This window comes from Euprymna scolopes, chromosome 2, assembly GCF_053919585.1.
Source record: "Euprymna scolopes isolate OS-2025 chromosome 2, ASM5391958v1, whole genome shotgun sequence".
Classification (NCBI taxonomy): Eukaryota; Metazoa; Mollusca; class Cephalopoda; order Sepiida; family Sepiolidae; genus Euprymna; species Euprymna scolopes.
This window is the reverse complement of record NC_136483.1, coordinates 35,694,724-35,714,150: the sequence shown is the minus strand read 5'-3', so window position 1 is coordinate 35,714,150 and position 19,427 is coordinate 35,694,724. Positions and strand designations below refer to the sequence as shown.

Genomic DNA, 19,427 nt, shown 5'->3' with positions numbered 1-19,427 from the left:
GGATAAAGGTTATTGTGTGTACAGTAATCAATGGGATAGTTTAGTAATAGTATTAGAGAATTGATAAAGTGTCATTACTTAAGGGGGCGGTTCATCAGGAATTTGTTTGTGTTGGACTTGAAGACATCCAGGTTGAAGTCGGGGGGGGGACAAGTAAGCAGAACAGAGTTCCACAGGCGTGCAGTTCTAAGAAAGAAGCTTTGTTCATGGAATCTACGTTTTGATTTAGGCACAGATAAGGAGTGGGGAAAATTATTGACGGTGGTTTCAACTAGTCGGGTGTTTTTTGAAAAAGATTGGCGAGGGGGGACCAGAGAATGGAGCTCAGACGAGCACTTGCCATGGAAATAATGATAGATCAAAGATAGGCTCGCTATGTCTCTTCTGTGAGAAAGAGGTTTCAGGGAAGAGAAAAGGGCATCCCCACTAAGCCACGAAGTCTATTTTGTACTCTGTCAAGGCAGGATAGGCTGCTTTTAGCAGCTCCTGCTCAGATGTGGCAGCAGTACTCCACCCTTGGACGTACTTGGCTTTTATATAGATAGAGAATTGAATCATTAGTGAGATATCTTCTGGAGCGGTAGAAGGATCCCACCATTTTCCCAGTGTCCCTGGCAACAGATTTGATGTATGTGTTCCATTTCAGATCAGGAGTAAAGGTCAAACCCAGAAGCTTATCAAAACATGGGGGCTCCCCTAGATGAGAGTCATCCATTTCAATTGATGCCAGATAGGGATCAGAACGTTTATGATGTAGAGATAGGAGCTTGGTCTTAGATGCATTAAAGGTAACCAGCCACCTCTTCCCCCACTGTACTACGCGCTCAAGATCAGAGGAGAGAGAATCAGAGAGAACATCATCATTTACGGCCTTTGATGTGTTGCCATAGATAGTCGTGTCATCAGCATAGATGCCAACAAATGATTTTAGTATGTGTTTTGGGAGATCATTGATGTAGATCAGGAAGAGAGTTGGGCCCAGTATGGACTCCTGAGGGACTCCAGCATTAATACTGTGGGCCTCTGATTTCTGCCCATCAACCACTACTCTTATGAGCCTATCAGAGAGAAATGATTTAATAATTGAGAAAACATTTCCAGTTATACTGTAGCTGGAAATCTTGTGTAGTAGGCCTTTATGCCAAACCTTATCGAAGGCCTTTGATATGTCAAGAGCAATTGCCCGAGAAAGGAAGCCTTTGTCGACAGATTCGCTAATCCTATGAGATATAACCGTTAGCACATCTGCTGTAGATCTAGCAGAGCAGAAACCATATTGCGTGCCGCTAAGAAGGTTATTTCTACTGAGGTGGTTGACTACTTCTCTATTTATTGTGGATTCCAGCAACATACTCATGACACACAGGAGACTTATTGGTCTGTACTGAGAGGGAGATGAGTTTTCACCTGAATTCTTAAATACAGGGTATACTGATGAGGTTTTCCAGGGTGTTGAGAAGCACTTCTCCTTAAGGCAACGCTTAAACAGTTTGGTAAGTATGGGGGCAAGTTCTGGTTGTAATTTTTTAACACTATAATTGGAATACCGTCAGAACCAGTTGCTTTACTGGAGTCAAGTTTCTTGATTAGCTTGGCGACCTCACGCATAGATATTTGTATGTTTCATAGTGTGTTGTCTGTTATAGGAGGGAATACGAGGAGTTGATGGCCTTCATCACACAGGGTAGAATTTGCCGCAAAGTTCTTGGCAAATAGTTTGGCCTTGTCGGATGCTGTCGAGATGACCTCTGGTCCATTGATAATGGTTGGGATAGAACGCACGTTTCTGTTCAGGATCCTATTTGCTATTTGCCAGAACTGGTGGGAACCAAACCGCTGCTCAGCTACTTTGGATTTAATGGATTGAGCATATAGTTCTCTTGCATTTACAGTGGTTGCTGGCGGTCCTGAAAGTGGCTTTAGTTTCAGTGCATCTATTACGTTGGTAGCTATGGAAAAAGTGATTTCTGTGCGTGATGGCAGCAGCACAGTTAGGGGAGAAATATGACTGGCTTTTAGGTTTTTGTTGGAGTTTTTTTGATGGTATGAATTGGTCTATGCCTACAATTAACCATTCGGTCAGGTCTGATACTATAGAGGACACATCCTTTTTAAACATGGAATGGAGAGGTAGATCAGATATGAATGTACGGAAGATATCCCAGTCCGCCATAGAGTATCGGTATACAGTACGGTGGAGAGGTATGTCTGTAGATTTATTATATTTAATTTTTATCTTAACTGATACAACGCAGTGGTCGGAGGATCCCAGAGGAGATAGAATGGAACATGAGCATAGCTCAGGGGAAGTGGATAGAAAAAGGTCTAGAAAGCTTGCATACTGACCGGTAGTATCGGGTACATGGGTGGGCTCGTGAACAATCTGAGTGAGGTCATAGGCAATGGCAAAATCATGACAGCACCTCCCCTCATCATCAGTCTTATTTGAGTGGGTCAACCATTCAACATTATGGACATTGAAGTCACCGCAAATGTGACTGTTAGCCGAGGGATACTGAAGACAGTAAATCCGCTGTTGTGGTGGCGATAGAGGGCAAATATAAATGCGGTGGTATAAGCAAGTGCAACCAGGAAGCACATATAAGGTAGATTAGGGTCTTCTCTGGAGATATCCCTGCCACATGGGAAGCCATCTTTAATGTAGGCACATATTCTATGCCCATGGCCATCTTGGAGGTCAGATTTAGATGTTAAGTTAGAGTATCCTTTAATTTTGAACTCATATAGGGAGGTGGTCGGCCCTATTCCAGTTTCGCTTAGAAGGAATATGTCAGGTTTCATCTCCTGTAATTGGGTTTCAACCTCTGGAAAGTTAGAACGTAGACCCCTGATGTTGGAGAAGGAGACATGGTAGTAGGGGTCTACGTTGGAGGATGGGGTTCTAGGTTTATTCGTGTTTTCTTTTTTGAGATATTTCATGTTGAGGATTTGGGGATTTGTGGAACAGGTCAGCATACTTGGTTAGAGCAGAACAGAGAGGGAAAGTAAGAGAGGAAAGACGTGAAAATTTTTTTTTTTTTTTTTGTAGCACATGATAAGGTAAAGCCGTAACAATTACCCACTAGTATGGCATCGAGAGGCCCCACCAGAGACTACTACATGATCCAGAATCCATTCACCAAATGGCAATACAGCAGCCCCAGTACTTTGCACCTGCTGATAGGACAGCCTCCTTAGTGGTTATTCCAAGGTTCGGGTCCCTGACTATCAGGTGGTTAACGTCAGTCCAGGTGAAAACGTTTACCTCCAGCACCCTTACTAGTGACATGGCCGCAAGGATAGACATAGAGACAGAAAATTTCCGACATCTTAGACTACTGTTCACGAAGTACTACCGACCTGGGAAGCAGCTTTTTCTTCACCCTTTGTCAGAAACATCACTCATTAGAAATGAGGACTGAGGAACAAAAAAAGGAGAAGCGAGAGTTACTGGAGCTGCTGATAACACATCCACGGCATTATCAACTCTCCCTTAAAAAAATATATATATTAATCCGTGGAAGTTTTTTTTTTTTTTGCTTAAGTAATGGTAAGATGTTTCAATTTTTAGTAAGACTGCAATAAGAGAACGAAGATAAATAAATAAATAATATATATATATATATATATATATATATATATATATATTTTTTTTTTTTTTTTTTTTTTTTTTTTTTTCTTTTTGATACACAAATATAGGCAAAATTAAGACAAAATACATTTCAACAGTTATGGATAAAGAGTTTAACTTAGCTCTGAAGGCACCGACCCTTTCTTCCAAGGTCATCTCGAAAACTGACTAGTAGCCAGCAGACCTGGATTGTTCTGGTACTTACAGAGTATGGTGGGTGTGGGTATTGTGGGGGTGGGGGTTAAATACTTTTAACTTTAAAATTTTTTAGCTTCTCAAGGACTGCGATTTATTTCATTTTCTTCTTTAAGGATTTTGTTTTTTATCAAAGTTTATGATAATCATTTTCACAACTTGATATTTGTTTTTAAAGCTAATATTAAAGAAAGTTTTTTTTTTAAATATATTTATTTGGAAACCTTTCCTGTTTATTTTTTACCTGAAGTAATGTGAACAATTTGGTAAAGAAAAATAATTTTTGAAAATAGTTTTCCTTATAAAAGTTTTAAAATCTCAATAATTGTCTGAAACAATCCCTCTGAAATCCAAGATCACAAGTCCTCATTATTATTAAATCATGTATATTTTCCACATATTATTTATTACTATTAACTAGAAAATCTATTATATAAATCTCACCTGTCTGTTTAAATTTATGCATGTATGTATAGATATTCGTATGTCTGCCTAAAACTTTCGACAGAGGCGTCGGATTTTCACGACATAAGTATCATTTTGAAGCTCTTTGTCTCGGACGACAAATATCGAAAAATTGGCCAAAAGCATTAATTTCTTCACCCTCAACTGGGCAGTTTTCTACAAGGAGGGGTCGATTTTTTTGCAAGCCATTTTTGTAAGTCATCGTATTGGTTGGATTGATTTTGCCTAATTTTAACGTCCTGAACATCCGGCCACATCATGGAGTAGGGGTAAAATGTCAGACTTTCTTTTCTGCCTTCACATTACGGGTTCAAGCCTGCCTGCTTACTACCACTTTTTACATTTTTTTTTGCTCAACACATACCTCCAAACATCCGGGCAACGCTGGGCAACCAGGCTAGTATAAAATAAATCTTAATCAAATTTATACGTGAAATATTGATATGAATTGATTTACAAATGATTTTCATTTGACTTTTATTGAATCAAGACAAATGTTTTGCTTCTTGTGATCCTTGATGATTCCATTAAGTGATAAATGGTTTCCTTTTCGTCATGCCGACTCCGATTGTGGGTTTCTGAAATAAACCAAATACTTTATTTTATTGGTTGTGACGTCATCAATAAAGCTGGCACATTTTTAAGTTGTGATTGCACACACACACACACAAACACACACACACACACACACATCGAAAGGCACCAAATTCTGTTGATAAAACATTTTAGACTTGTATCTTTCAATGTTATAAAATACAAATTATAGATTTTATCAACAAATATCAACTCAATAAAAATTTCTAATCGTTAATAATGCAGCATTATCTTTTCATTTGGATGAGAGATTTATTATTCCAACATCACTACAATCTGAACCGAAATCATAAATTTGATTTTGGACAGGACACAAAGATGACCATGGACCTCAATCAGATGCTATGATGACACTATACTGGACAACATGTGGCACATGTGACAGTATTACTACTTGTGGCGATATTCCCCTTTGTTTATAATGGACTCTTCCAATCTTTTCATTCATGCCCTTTCTTTATCCACTTTTAAACAGAGAGAGAAAGCCAGAAAGAAAGTAGTGAAAGTGAGGTTGATAGCATATAAAAATAAGAGCAATGAGGGAGGTCAAAGAATATACAGTGAACGAGGATACGAGTGATAGATGTAAACACATAAAGAAGAATCACTTGGAGAGTTAATTGCAAATTACAAGTAATTTAGAACTTTTAAAATATAAATTTCATCAAATATAACTGAATCCCTAACGCAAGGAATATGTTAGCATGTATTTTTAGTGATTGAAGTATACAGGAGAAAACATTGTTAAAGAAATCAACGTTGATTAATTCAGCTTTCATATAATAACAGATAACAATGATCATCTTCTTACCAGTGCATCGTTATATTGAAGACATTGCCAAGGTTGCTTGCTCTGCAAAGAAGGTGGACTCTCTACTGTGCTAGAAAATTACTCACACCTAAGATTATCCTGTACCTCTACAAAGCCACCATTCGCCCATGCATGGAGTATTGGGTTGGTGCATCTACCACCAGTCTCTCCCTCTTGGACAGGATCTAAAAATGAGTCTCTGATCTAATAGACCCGCATTATCAACAAAGCTCCAACCCTTGCCTCATCGTCATAATGCTGCATTCCTGTGGCTGTTGTACAAGTACTTTAATGGAATTTCCTCTGATGAACTGGTAGCACTTATGCCTCCTCAACAGACATTACTCTGACTAACCCAACAAAATCTCACCTCTTCACTGTTGAGGTACCTAGATGTCAGAAACCCTTCTACTCTAATATATTTTTTCCATCAGACTAAATTTTGGAATTCCCTTCCTGTTTCCTGTTCTCCTGACTGTACTAACATGAAGAGGTTAAAATGTAATGTGAACAGGTATCTCGCTGCTCAAATCCCCACATGGTCCTCTGTACACACGATCCTAAATAGTAGCCCCTTACATCTAAGTGATAATATGCCTCGTTTGGAGTGAATAAGAGTAAAATAAACTCCCCACTGACTAACCTTATTACATGGTGATAACATTGTCTTGGACATTCTTTCTGGTGGACTCAAACGTGACCCTTTACTAATGCTCTTCACCGTCAGAGAAACTGGAGGTGGCAATTTGCTGGAGTAAATCTGCTGGATTCTTGAAGATTGTTTCTTCTTCACTCTTGGAGGGGCACTGATCCACCAGGAGAATCCTTCCCCCTGGTTGTCCACTGAGTTGCATCTACTATTCTGATTTCTGTTATTATTATTATTTTCTGTCTGGCATCCTTTGTGCAAAGGGGGAGATTTCTTGATACTTTTGTCTCTGGTAGATAAATTGGTTTCTATCGTCTTCCTTGGATACTTGCTTGGTTTCTTCAAAGATTTAACTGTAAAAATGAATGACGATTAAAAAGAGGAAACATTTAACTTAAAATTCAAACGATACAATAAAAAAAATCTTTCGAGTATGAACTTTTGTTTATGCTATTCTTTCTAATGATGGATTTGTCTCTCTCCCACAGCAAGAAGATGTGACACAAGGGTCGAAAAGTTGATTTGAAGAGCCAGTGCTTCCAAGTAGGAGCACTCTGGCCTGCAAAAAAGCTTGGGCAGCCCCGGCGATTAAATAATAAACTAACTTGTTCTCAAAGAGAAGAAGGCAAACCCTGGAAAGGTGGACCTCCTAGAACTACACAGGACTAGTATCATACTGCAATCAACAGGAAAAACGCCATTTCAGAAATGGTTTAGAATTTATTGATTTTGGTATTGAGGGGAAAAATTCCTCGGTGAAGTATGTTCGGAAAATGTATTAGTTTTGAAAAGTTGCTTTAATACTACTGATCCCTTTTTTTCTCACACCATATTTTCATATAAATATTTTGAACGCTCTTGTTTGAAAGATACTTGAGCGTAATTATAATTCAAAAAAATTAGTTAAACAATTAAATTTTTTTCACAAAGTGTCTTCTTTTGCTCTTATTCTATTCAGAAATATGTGACCATTAGATGTTGCTGTGCACGCCCCTAATTAGGAAAATTAGTATATTCTTACTCTGGTGAGCCTCAGGGAGAAATTCAGGAGGTAAGTAGCAGAACAGAATTGGAGAACCGCACTCAGATAAGGGAGAGGTACTACGTTTTCCTGAGTTTACTGTATCTGTCCAAGATATTTTTTCAGGTGCACTTGATCGAGATCCAGCTGCCAACCCTTTATCAGTAGAATGCTCTTTGGTTGGCATCGTTTCATTTGCATGCAAATGTTCCATCAATTCTCTCACTAGATAAGAAACTTTCTTGGCTTCAGAAGGTTCAATGGGCTGACCAATCTATTATAAAGAGAAATGAAAATTATTGTGTGTGATATATATATATATATATATATATATATATATATATATGTATATATAATTATTCTGGGTTAAGAATAGTCAAAGATAAACACCGATGAATTTAACAAATTTTATATAATAATATTCAATAATAAATAGAGCAAAATATAGTTTTATTTATATTCAAATAAACATGTTTTTAATGTCACTACACGATCAAGAAAATGTTTCGGTCAATTAATTATAAATAACTAAGAGAACTCGTCAGGCGACGCAAGAACCTTCTTTTAAAATGTCAAATCCTCACATCTCTCTCTCTCTCTTTCTCTCTCATATATATATATATATATATATATATATATATATATATATATATATATATATATATATATATATATATATATACTATAAAAACAAATCATTTTAAAATCAAATTAATTTAACTCCTAGTCAATAACAGAATTTTAGTTTCAAAAAATTGTCTAAATTTTAAGGCTTTAGCTAAAGGCACCTCACAAATAAATTGATATTAATTTCTAAAAGGCATTTCGAGATGTAATAAAATAGTTGGTATGCAAGTGCAGTTTATGAAATCGTAAAACATTTATAGGTTAATAAGGAAATGTAGTTTACCTGAAAGGTTAGTCTTCACAATTTAAAATCTAACCAAAAAATATGAATCCAATTGAAAAGTTTATAAATAAATCGAATGACCATTAAAAATAGAATATTGAACAAAAAACCTATGTGTTGAAAGTGTTTCATATTACTCCTTCCGGATGCATATTTTTGCTAGTATATAAAATTTAAGTGTTGTGTTTGCTAATGAATAGCACTTTATGATAATTTTGCTATCCTCCAAGGAGGAAGTGACGCCTGAGAAGATGTTTTCATGACAACAGATACTACACTACATCCCCCCAAGGAAAAGGTAATGCCCGGGAGGATGGTCTCTTGGAAACGGAACAGACACTACATTATTCACTTAATTACTCCCAAAAAAGGAAGAGGTAATGCCTGCGATACTACATTACCCTCCTTCCTAAATCGAACATTAAAGAATAGTATGATAGTAAATTAATAGAAGTAATAATATAGTTTCGGTTTTACAACGACAGATACCAAATCTCCATTAGTAATGGATACATTTTATTAGAAAGTGAATAGACAAAGGATATATCCATTTCTAGACTTTTGCTAATCTTGTCTTTATTGTAGACATAAAATTTATCTTACCTTGCATGGGTTTTTTAAATCTTCTCCTTTCAAGTCATTTAACATCATATTGCTGATATAAACATTTTCTGCAAAACAAAATGATATCTCAAAGATTTTTATGCAATTTTATTTTTGTGCAATTTTATTTTTCAATCAAACTCTATGAATAAATATTTGAAGATATAAAGAACTTAAGCATAAAACTTTTTTTTCCAAAATTACTGAATTCGGCATTAAATAACCAAAAAAAGGTTGATATGCCATAAAACAACACAACTAAACTGCTTTACTTTTCAAATTATTCTAGCATTTCTTTATTCAAAAATGTAGTTTATATTTTTGTTTTAAATTTTTTATTTCATTTCAAATTTGATTTGGAAAGAGAAAGAGAAAGCTGAAAAGAGTACAGAAGGCGGTGGAACTGAAAAACACAATTATAACAGAGTTGCTAATGTATAAGCAGCAGTGGCGGCGACGTGACATCTATGCACATGATCAAGCCGGTGCACGAGGTGACGTCACTGCAGAGGAAGAGAAGGGAAAGAAAAGTTGAGAGAAAAAAGCACCTCCTGACAAGCGACTGGCAAGTGTGTGCTGGTGTGAGATGAACGTGTAGCACATGGGTGGCAAGAGTGTCTTTGGGGGAAGCATGTGTGAGTTTGAGAGGAATTTTTGAAACACAGATGCAATCCAAACTTTGAACAACAAAAAAATGTTCAGAGGCCTATGTGCATGAGGCGAGCTGCAGACATAGTAGCAGAAAGAAAAGCAGAAATTTAAAAATACTTCACATGGTGACAACTGGTGTGGAGCAGACATGTTAACATGATAGGAGGAAAAGAATGTGTTCGATAGAGTTTTGTTAATTAAATGGCGGACTAAGAGATTTTAAAAATAAGATGCAATACGTTGTTTGGAAAGTACCATGAATAAATGCCTTTTATTGCAACTAAAAAAAAAAGAAGCTAAATCAAATTTCTTTCCTTTTCTTTGCTTCTCTGTAAGACTTTCACATACATCGTCAGGTCCAAATGTTTAAATGTAACAACACCTTTTAAGACGATTAACCACTATGTTACCAAGTTCATATTATTAACAATTTAAAAACAAATGAATATTTTCCTTCTTTGAAATCCTTAAAACATGTAATGTCATCTTAACAGTTTTATTTACAGATATTTTTTTAAAGTAATTTATTTTACAGAAGATTCACATTAAATTATGAAATGATTGTAACTTCAACAAATAATGATTATTTCAATTGTCATTTTGTCAATTGTCATTTTGATTTCCCAAGGACTTTTTACTTTTTTTAATAATTATGTACTAAGCGGATTTTTATGTACTAATTTCAAATACTGTGTAATTTTACACGTGTGCAGCTAGTAGAGACGAATGCAGTATGGAAGAAGGGGCGGGTAATCCTAGCATTAAGAATAACAATGGTAATGTTTAATTAATTACAATATAAAAATAGAGTAGACAATATGAGTATAGGTAAATAATCATACTATAAATTAGGTTTATAAATTTCATAAAATCACCACAGATTTACCTGTTGTACACATCAGAAAAGCTTCCATTCAGTTTTTAGAGACAATGGATAACCCTGTATAGGCGCCTATTGGGAGGCAAGAGTTGTACAATCCCCAATCACACTTCTCCTGAACCAGTATTGCTTGATTCCAGTGGCCAGAAGTTCAAGGCGATTGGAAACAATGCCGGAATAAGAAGAGAGCTCTCACACATGCAGTACCTACCATTCCAAAATGTTCACTCATTTCATACTGACCAGGATCAAAGTTTCTTAACTTTGGTGAACTAATAGAAACCAGTGTGGGTATGCCACTGAGATTATGCCATATATACTGTACACATAGCTTAGTGATTAAAGTTGTTAGTTAAGAGATATTCTGGAGCTAGAGTTATGAGTTCAATTCCTGGTAAAGAAACATAAAAAAAAGTAATGGATAACAAGAGAAACAGATCACAACCAAGATTAGGACAAAATTCTAAAAAAAGTCTGAACAATTTAAGTCCAAAGTAGCTGAGCAGCGGCTTGGTTCGCACCAGTTTTTGTAAATAGCAAACAAAATCCTGAACAGAAGCGTGTGCTCTATCCCAACTATCATCAATGGACCTGAGGTAATCTCGTCAGCATCAGACAAAGCCAAACTCTTTGCCAAGAACTTTACAGCAAATTAGCTAATTCTACCCTTTGTGACCAAGGTCGCCAACCTCCAATATATCCTGTATCAGAAAACACGCTATGTGATATACAAATATCTGTACGTGATGTTGCCAAGCTAATCAAAAACCTTGATTCCAGTAAAGGAACTGGCCCTGATGGTATTCCAATTATAGTACTCAAAAGACTTCAACCAGAACTAGCGCCAATACTTACAAAACTGTTTTAACACTATCTTAAGGATAATTGCTTCCCATCACCCTGGAAAATCTATTCAGTATGTCCTGTATTTAAGAATTCAGGTGATCGCTCATCTCCCTCTCAATACAGACCAATAGGGCTCCTGTGCGTCATGAGTAAGTTGCTGGAATCTGTGTTAAATAGAGTAATCAACCATCTCAGTAAAAATAACCTTTTTAGTGACACACAATATGGTTTCCGTTCTACTAGATCTACGGCAGATGTGCTTACAGTTATATCTCATAGGATTAGCGAATTTCTCAACGGAGGCAACCTTTCTAGGGTAATTGCTCTTGACATATCAAAGGCCTTTGATAGGGTATGGCATAAAGGTTTACTTCACAAGATCTCCAGCTATGGTATAGCTGGAAATGTTTTTTTAATTATTAAATCATTTCTCTCTGATAGGCTCATAGGAGTAATGGTTGATAGGCAGAAATCAGAAGCTCACAATATTAATGCTGGAATCCCTCAGGGGTCCATCCTGGGCTCAACTCTCTTCCTGATTTGCATTAATGATCTTCCAAATCACATCCTTAGATCATTTGTACACATTTATGCTGATGACACTACTATCTATGCTAGCACATCTAAGACAGTAAACGACCAAGTTCTCTCTGATTCTCTCTCCTCTGATCTTGAGCACGTGGTACAATGGAGAAAGGAGTGGCTGGTTACTTTTAATGCATTTAAAACCAAGCTTTTATCTTTACATCATCAACGTTCTGATCCACATCTGGCATCAATTGAAATGAATGGCTCTCGTCTTGAGGAGGCCTCATGTTTTGACAAGCTTTTGGGTTTGACATTTACTCCTGATCTTAAATCGAACACATACATTAAATCCGTTGCCAAGGCTGCTGGGAAAATGGTGGGATCCTTCTATCGATCCAGTAGATATCTCACTGCTGATGCAATTCTCTATCTATATAAGAGCCAGGTACATACAAGAATGGAGTACTGTTGCCACATCTTGGCAGGAGTTGCTAGAAAGGACTTATCCTGCCTTGATAGAGTTCAAAATAGACTGTGTAGCCTCATAGGAGATGTCCTTTTCTCTTCCCTGCAACCTCTATCTCACAGAAGAGATGTTGCAAGTTTGTCTCTGCTTTATCGTTATTTTCATAGTTAGTGCTCGACTGAGCTCCAATCTATGGTCCCCCCTCACCAAACTTTCACAAGAAACACCCGTCTAGCGGAAAACACTATCAATAATTTCCCCCACTCTTTATCTGTGCCTAAACCTAAACGTAGATTCTATGAACAAAGCTTCTTTCTTAGAACTGCATGCCTATGGAATTGTCTTCTGTTTTCATGCTTTCCAGCTGCCTACAATATGGTTGTCTTCAAGTCTAATGTAAACAAGTTTTTGATGAGCCGTTCCATATAAGTTAACAAATTTACCGAATTTTCATTACTAATGATTATTTTATTGTCCAATTGTCTACTGTACACTCTTTAACCCTAATCGAGTGGCCTCTTGGCCTTGATAAGTGGTGATGCCTATGTAAAAAAAAAAATTCTTTTAAATGTATACAACAATACATAAGAATATAAGCAAATGAATATTAGTTTCATTTGGTTGCTTTTTTTATGTCATATCGGCCCTTTTTGGGTTATTTAATGCTGAATATGGCAATTTTGGAAAAAGAATTTTATGCTTTAAGTTGTTTATATCTACAAATATTTATTCATGGTGTTTGGTTTGATTGTTTTGTTTTATGGCATATCAATCCTTTTTGGGTTCAATTATTTTGGCAAAAGTGTCACTGCTCCCACATCTTCAAATATTTATTCATGGTCTTTAATTTGGTTGTTTTGCATAGAAATATTGTTTTAGTTTTGGCTTTGCGGAACATGATTGAGTTTTGGTGTATTTAAATCAGAGAATTGATATCTTCAGACAGCCTGATCAAGTAGAATCAGAGCGAATGAATATATCCATATTTTTTTAATCATATTCACATTCATACTTCATCTCATTAGATTATTTGTCTTTAATTTTTAGATCATTAAAGTATTTGTCTTTATATTTTTTAATCACATCGGCATTCATTCTGTAATCTTAAAAGAAAAAAATAACGAAATGCCAATATCTTCTGCACAAGGTGAAAAGAAACTGGAATTTTAAGATTTTCATGATTTCAGTAATAATAGGAGCAACTGGACTCATTAAAAATAATTTCCAAACAATCATGCAAATATACCCGATGAACCAAGTGCAAGGGAGATACAAACAACTGCACTTAAAGAGGCGTTTGGAATGCCCACCCTCGGCTAGAACAAAATAAAAAAGAAAAAGATATTTTATTAGTTATGCCCCTTGCATCACTAGTCATTTATAAGTTACCTCCTTGTGGTCGAAGCAGTTATCTCAATAATAATGGACATGCGTCAGAAGCAGAGATGCATAATTGAATCCCTGGCAAAAGTGCATTGAAAATGATGGTGACTATGTAGAAAAATAAATTCACGAGCACAACTAAAGGTTGCTTGTTTTAATGGTCCACTCCCGTCCTTTAAGCTCTTCAAGCATTTATCTGTCTTAATTAGAACATTTGTTTTAAATAGATTTTAATCATATGGCAGGTACTCGACTGAGCTTCAATTTATAGTCCCTTACCTGCAAAACATTCACAACAAATACACGTCTAGCTACAACAATTGCCATTAATTTCCATTGCTCTCTATCAGTGCTTAAAACTAAATGAAAATTCAATAAACAAAGTTTCTTTTCTAGAACTGTCCATCTGTGTAATACAATATCGTTGGGCTGCTTTCCAGATGACTATAACATAGTCGTTTTCAAATCTAATGTAAATAAGTTCTTGTTGAGCTCTCCTCTTAAATAATCACGCCTTGTCCTTGTTCCACCATTACTGATCATCAAAGTGTTATTTTTACAGTTTACCTAAGACTCATTAATCCTTATCCTTGAATAGCATTTGTGCCTTGATAAGTGATGACGTCCTAGTAAAAATAAAAACCACACTTAACATAATTTTTTTAAACTATATTCAAAATATAAGCATAAAAAGAAAACAAACGTATTGTTTCTCACCATACGTCTCTATATTTCTGTTGACTGAATTGCAAATGTTTTGAGGTAGGACACAGCAGACAAAGGCCGTTTGTGTTTCTGTTGATTTCTCTTGGCACTTGACATTACTTTGAGCTTGATCAAACGACTGGCTTTCCAGGGCGTTATGACGACGTTCACTGGAAATATTGTGGTCAGGTATCTGAAATCAAACAGGTTACTTAGATTTTTTTTAATTTCCTCTACAAATTTATGTAAGGGTCATTCAGTAAAGAAAATAACTTAAACAAAAAAATAAATTATAAAGAATAGAGATTATATTAAAAAATAACCAACAATTTTTCCCCTATATTATTTAATTGGAATTCATTGAGTTGAGCATTATTTATTAATTTTCAATGGCGCAGTTGATAAAGACGTTGAATTTCTATGGTTCCAGGTGATGATTGTCTGAAGATAGCAGTTTCAATCCTACCCAAAGGCGGAGGCTTACTTGGCCAAAAACGTAGTGAAACGACAACTACAGAAGGCAGTGAATGCAGGAGATTCAGAGTTCCTATCCGTCGCGGTTACCACCTGACGAAGGCTAGAGGAATAGTTGGGCGAGAAGTCGTGAAACAACTAATAAAAGATTAGAATAATTGTCCGCAATAAATAAAATTAATTTTTCCCCTGTTTGAGATATGAGTCACTTTACTGAAAAATTCACCTTATTTATTGAATAATTCTCATATTATATGATTTAAACTCTAAAGGATTAATATAATTTAAACTGAGGCAATAGCAACCACTACCCCATGTATCCAACACTAGGAAGCTTCAATTGACTAGAAAGTGGTTTTCCTAAAAAAATATATTTTGTCGCTTACCCTAATATTAAATATGATGACGTAAAATGGTTTAGAATTGGGACATTTTGTGTTTTTTTATGGGGAGGGAGGTACCATTATAAAAGTTCAAAGGTGGAAGATGAGTGTGGTTAATGAGGCAGATTGACGACCTGGGTGTTCAAAGTTCGAATCCAGTTCATTCCACAAAAATCACTTTCACTTAAGATGTTGGCAATCTTCATATGGTCCCTCCCGTAAGTGGCCGATGTCTTTCTAGAAGGAATTCTGACTAGAAAAATATCGGGGAAACCAATGCCAACAAAAGAATCTTCAGATTCAGACGATATGATGATGATGAAGGCTCGAAGGCAACTCGAGGATAAGGGTTAATTGGCCAGTGAAACAACATCGTGATTATCGGAATGGTCGTGCTTTGGTAGTGTTTGTTTATTTAAGACAGCTCAACAAGAATTTGTTCATGTTAGACTTGAAGACGACCATGTTATATTCAGCTGGGAAGCAGCCCAACAGTATTTTGTTCCACAGATGATCAGTTGAAAGATTGAACTTCTTGAGATGTGTTGGGAAATTTTCATTCATCTGCTGTTTTGAAACAAAAAAAACACACACACACACACACACACAGGAACTAAACAAAACCGGTTTGAACAGGAATCATCATTAGAAAACTGGTATTTTACTTTGACTGCTTTGTAGTGAGTGGGCTTAGAAGTTTTGGTCATCGGATCAGTCTGGGTTGGAATTTTAATACTATCATCACAGGAGTTTGTTCATTAGATATGAATAATGTAACTCATTTCATGAATCTCTAGATAGGCTAGCAGCATCATTTCCTCACTGTTCAGTACAAACATACCGGACTCTTGGGAAGGGCAGATCCCTCACCAGCTGTGTTAGTAACTGTGATGACAACACAGCAGGAAGACTAAATGTATGATATTAAAACACCTTAGTGGAAAACAAATGCAGCACAATATATGTAACTCTATATGAATAAAACAGTAGATGAATGCATGTCTGTATGTGTGAAAATATTTAACAGATAAACTCTTAAACAACTGGTTATATAACACTGAAATTAACAGGAAATAGTAATTATGCACCAAGGATGGTTCATAACGAGTAAAACTTTTTTTGAATGGATGAATAACGTGTACAGAAATATGTCTACAAGATGAAATGCAAAAATGTCCATTTCAACTTGCCAACAAATTTTTATTAGTTTTGTATATGCACAAATTCATTTATAGTGTGAAGTGATTTAACTTTAAATCTTTATTATCTAGCTGTCAATAGCTCAAACAGTAACTCGACTGGAGTGCTAAATGTTTTCGTTTTGTTCCTAGCTGATGGCACCAAGTCATTTTTTTTTATAGTTCGAAATCAGTAATATTATATATAAGGTATAACATTCAACAGAGAATTGGCTCTGTGATAATAAATATGAAATCTGCATGAATCAAAATATATTTAAGCGTATTTTATGACCGGGCAAGGCCAGGCGCCCACCTATCGCTCATTAGTCTTATCGAAATTTTCATCAAGTGATACTAAGAAATGAAAGAATTAATTCATACCTCTTTGCTTTGTGAATTTTCTTTATTTTCATCTACAAGAAAGAGATATAAAAAGATACATAAGATGAAATAGCTATAATATTTATTAATGAATAACAAATTGAAATGAGCAGAAATGAGTGTATGAATAAAGATGTTTTCTAAAAAGTAAACTCAAAGCAGTTATCAAATTATACATATATATATATATATATATATATATATATATATATATATATATATATATATATAGAGAGAGAGAGAGAGAGAGAGAGAGAGAGAGAGAGACTTATATGTAATTATACTGAGTTCGTGAAATTCAGTAAATTTTCATATACCAATGAGTTTTAAGCCAAAAATGGTTGACTTAAAGAGTAAGCTACAAAATTATCAAATTTTATAATTGAGCATTAATATACTGTGTAAGCAAAAACAAGACTTTTGGCAATGGAGCATTTTTTGAAGAGAAGGAAGGAAGGGGAACTCCCTAGCTAGAAAGGCATGCGAGAAACATCTACCTTTGTTGTGATTACAGAAAATCCCATTTAAATATTAATATATCGCCTAATTTTCGTATCCTTATTTAAGAGCAGAGTCATGGCAAGTTGCTACAGAGAGCTCTAAGCCATTTAAAGATGCTCCATTGGCAAAAGTGTGCTTATTCATAAAGTCTGAAGAAATACTGGTTTTGAAAATTTTCAAACGACATAATGCTTGAAATTGTCGAACTGCACATGGAAACAATTGTAACGTAAATTGAAATACACATTTTGTTGACACCAACACCTTGTTTTGAAGTTTTTGCTTACACAGTATATATATATATATATATATATATATATATATATATATATATATATATATCTGTTACCATTTTATCTGCTTAGTTACACATGTTTCGATTACCGAATCGTATCAACGATCCGATAACTTCAGAAACCTATTTTTAAGTTAATTACAAAGATCTATCATCAACTGGCAAAAATGATATCAGCTCAATATTTCAATGTATAGTGAGATAGAGCTGAATATATATTATATATTTTTAAAGATTTAGATTATTTTTCAAATTATATTCCAAATTAAGAGAACATACAATGAAATCAAAGTTGTTTACAGCTGTTTCCAGACGATGTTTAATTTCGATATACAATATAAAATTTGGCTCAAAGTTTCTGGGGCATCATTCCTTTGAACACAGAAAAAATAAACAATTACAATGTATGAACATATATATATTTAATTTATTTATACAAACATTGATGGCTACATATGTGCATACATGTTTGTATAAATAAATTAAATATACCTGCTCTGTTAACTCATTGAGACCTTTTTGGTAGACACATGTTGCTCCAGTGGATCTACTTCTAGGAAACTAAGCTATACTGCCACACACACACACACACACACACACACACACACACACACACACACACACACACACACACACACACAGGGGGGGTGCAAAAGTAGGTATACAGTATTGAAATTATTGACATTTTATTGAACTGAAAGCTACATACCTTAAAGTAAAAATACATATACTTTTAGTCTTTTGTTTTTATTAATTAAATTTCCTTTCGATTAAAGTGCATGTACTTTGAATCATTTATTTTTATTTTTTCAGTTAAATTGGCAATTTAACCATGGCCGGTAATTTGACTGATGAACAGCGAAAATGGATATTTAAACTATACTGGAAGACAGAAAATAGTGAACGCGTAAGAGAACAGTGGGTCAAAACCTTTGCAACACCTCCCCCAACAAGGCTCACGGTTTATCGACTGCGTGACAAATTTGAACAGACAGGGAGTATCCACAATGCACCGAGAAGTGGTCAACCAATTACTGTGACCACACAAGAAAATGAATTCAAAGTTGCTCAGGCATTCACTCAGAACCCACAGAAATCGAAATACAGAGCCTCATCTGAACTTGGTATTGAGTGTAGATCATTGGGGCGCCTGATGAATCGTGCCAGTCTAAAGATGTACACACCTCGATTGATACATGGTTTATTGGAAGATGACTCGGATCGTCGTTTACAATTTTCTGAAAACATCCTGAGCGAGGAACTTGAAGGTAACGGTATTCTAAATAAAATTGTATGGTCTGACGAAGCAAACTTTAAATTACCAGGTGCCGTTAATCGACACAATTGCGTTTATTATGCAACTGAAAACCCTCGCATCACTATTGAAAAACAACTCAATCAACCCGGGGTAACAGTATGGGCCGGGCTTTCTTGCAAAGGTGTTGTTGGCCCCATTATTCTTCACACAAGCATTGATCAAACTGTGTACTTAAACATGTTGCAGGATACAATAATACCCCAAGTACGTGAACAATACCAAAATGATGACTTTTATTTTCAACAAGACGGGGCCCCACCTCATTTTGCACTCACTGTGCGAGCACTACTTGACTTAAAATTTCCCAACAGATGGATTGGACGCCATGAATTCTATGGTTGTGGTGGCTGAGTCAGTACTGCTGAGCCCATTGTAACTAGGGTTGCTTTTTATTAATTTGACTTACTTAAAAATGTGTACACAGGCCTTAATGGAGAGAAAACTTGGTTGATAGAGATGAATAGAGAGGGATTAGTGTAAGTGTGGCCAATAATACTAATGACTTTAATTAGTGTGAACACTATTTGCTTATATAAGGCACAAGTCTCCCTAGTAT

General features: G+C 35.5%; 1 protein-coding gene across 2 annotated transcripts in view; it reads right to left on the bottom strand.

The window, feature by feature from the left end:
• Positions 1-4,751: 4,751 nt before the first annotated feature.
• LOC145291001 (uncharacterized) overlaps positions 4,752-19,427 on the bottom strand; it is a 209,616-nt gene continuing 194,940 nt past the window's right edge. For both annotated transcript variants that reach the window (XM_080136532.1, XM_080136533.1), the window contains exons 17-22: positions 16,758-16,789; positions 14,351-14,531; positions 8,880-8,947; positions 7,367-7,640; positions 6,340-6,698; positions 4,752-4,869 (exon numbers count right to left, since the gene is read on the bottom strand). In XM_080136532.1, coding sequence (XP_079992658.1) covers positions 4,819-4,869; positions 6,340-6,698; positions 7,367-7,640; positions 8,880-8,947; positions 14,351-14,531; positions 16,758-16,789 — 965 coding nt within the window. In that variant the 3' untranslated portion in view covers positions 4,752-4,818. The remainder of the gene's footprint in view (positions 4,870-6,339; positions 6,699-7,366; positions 7,641-8,879; positions 8,948-14,350; positions 14,532-16,757; positions 16,790-19,427) is intronic.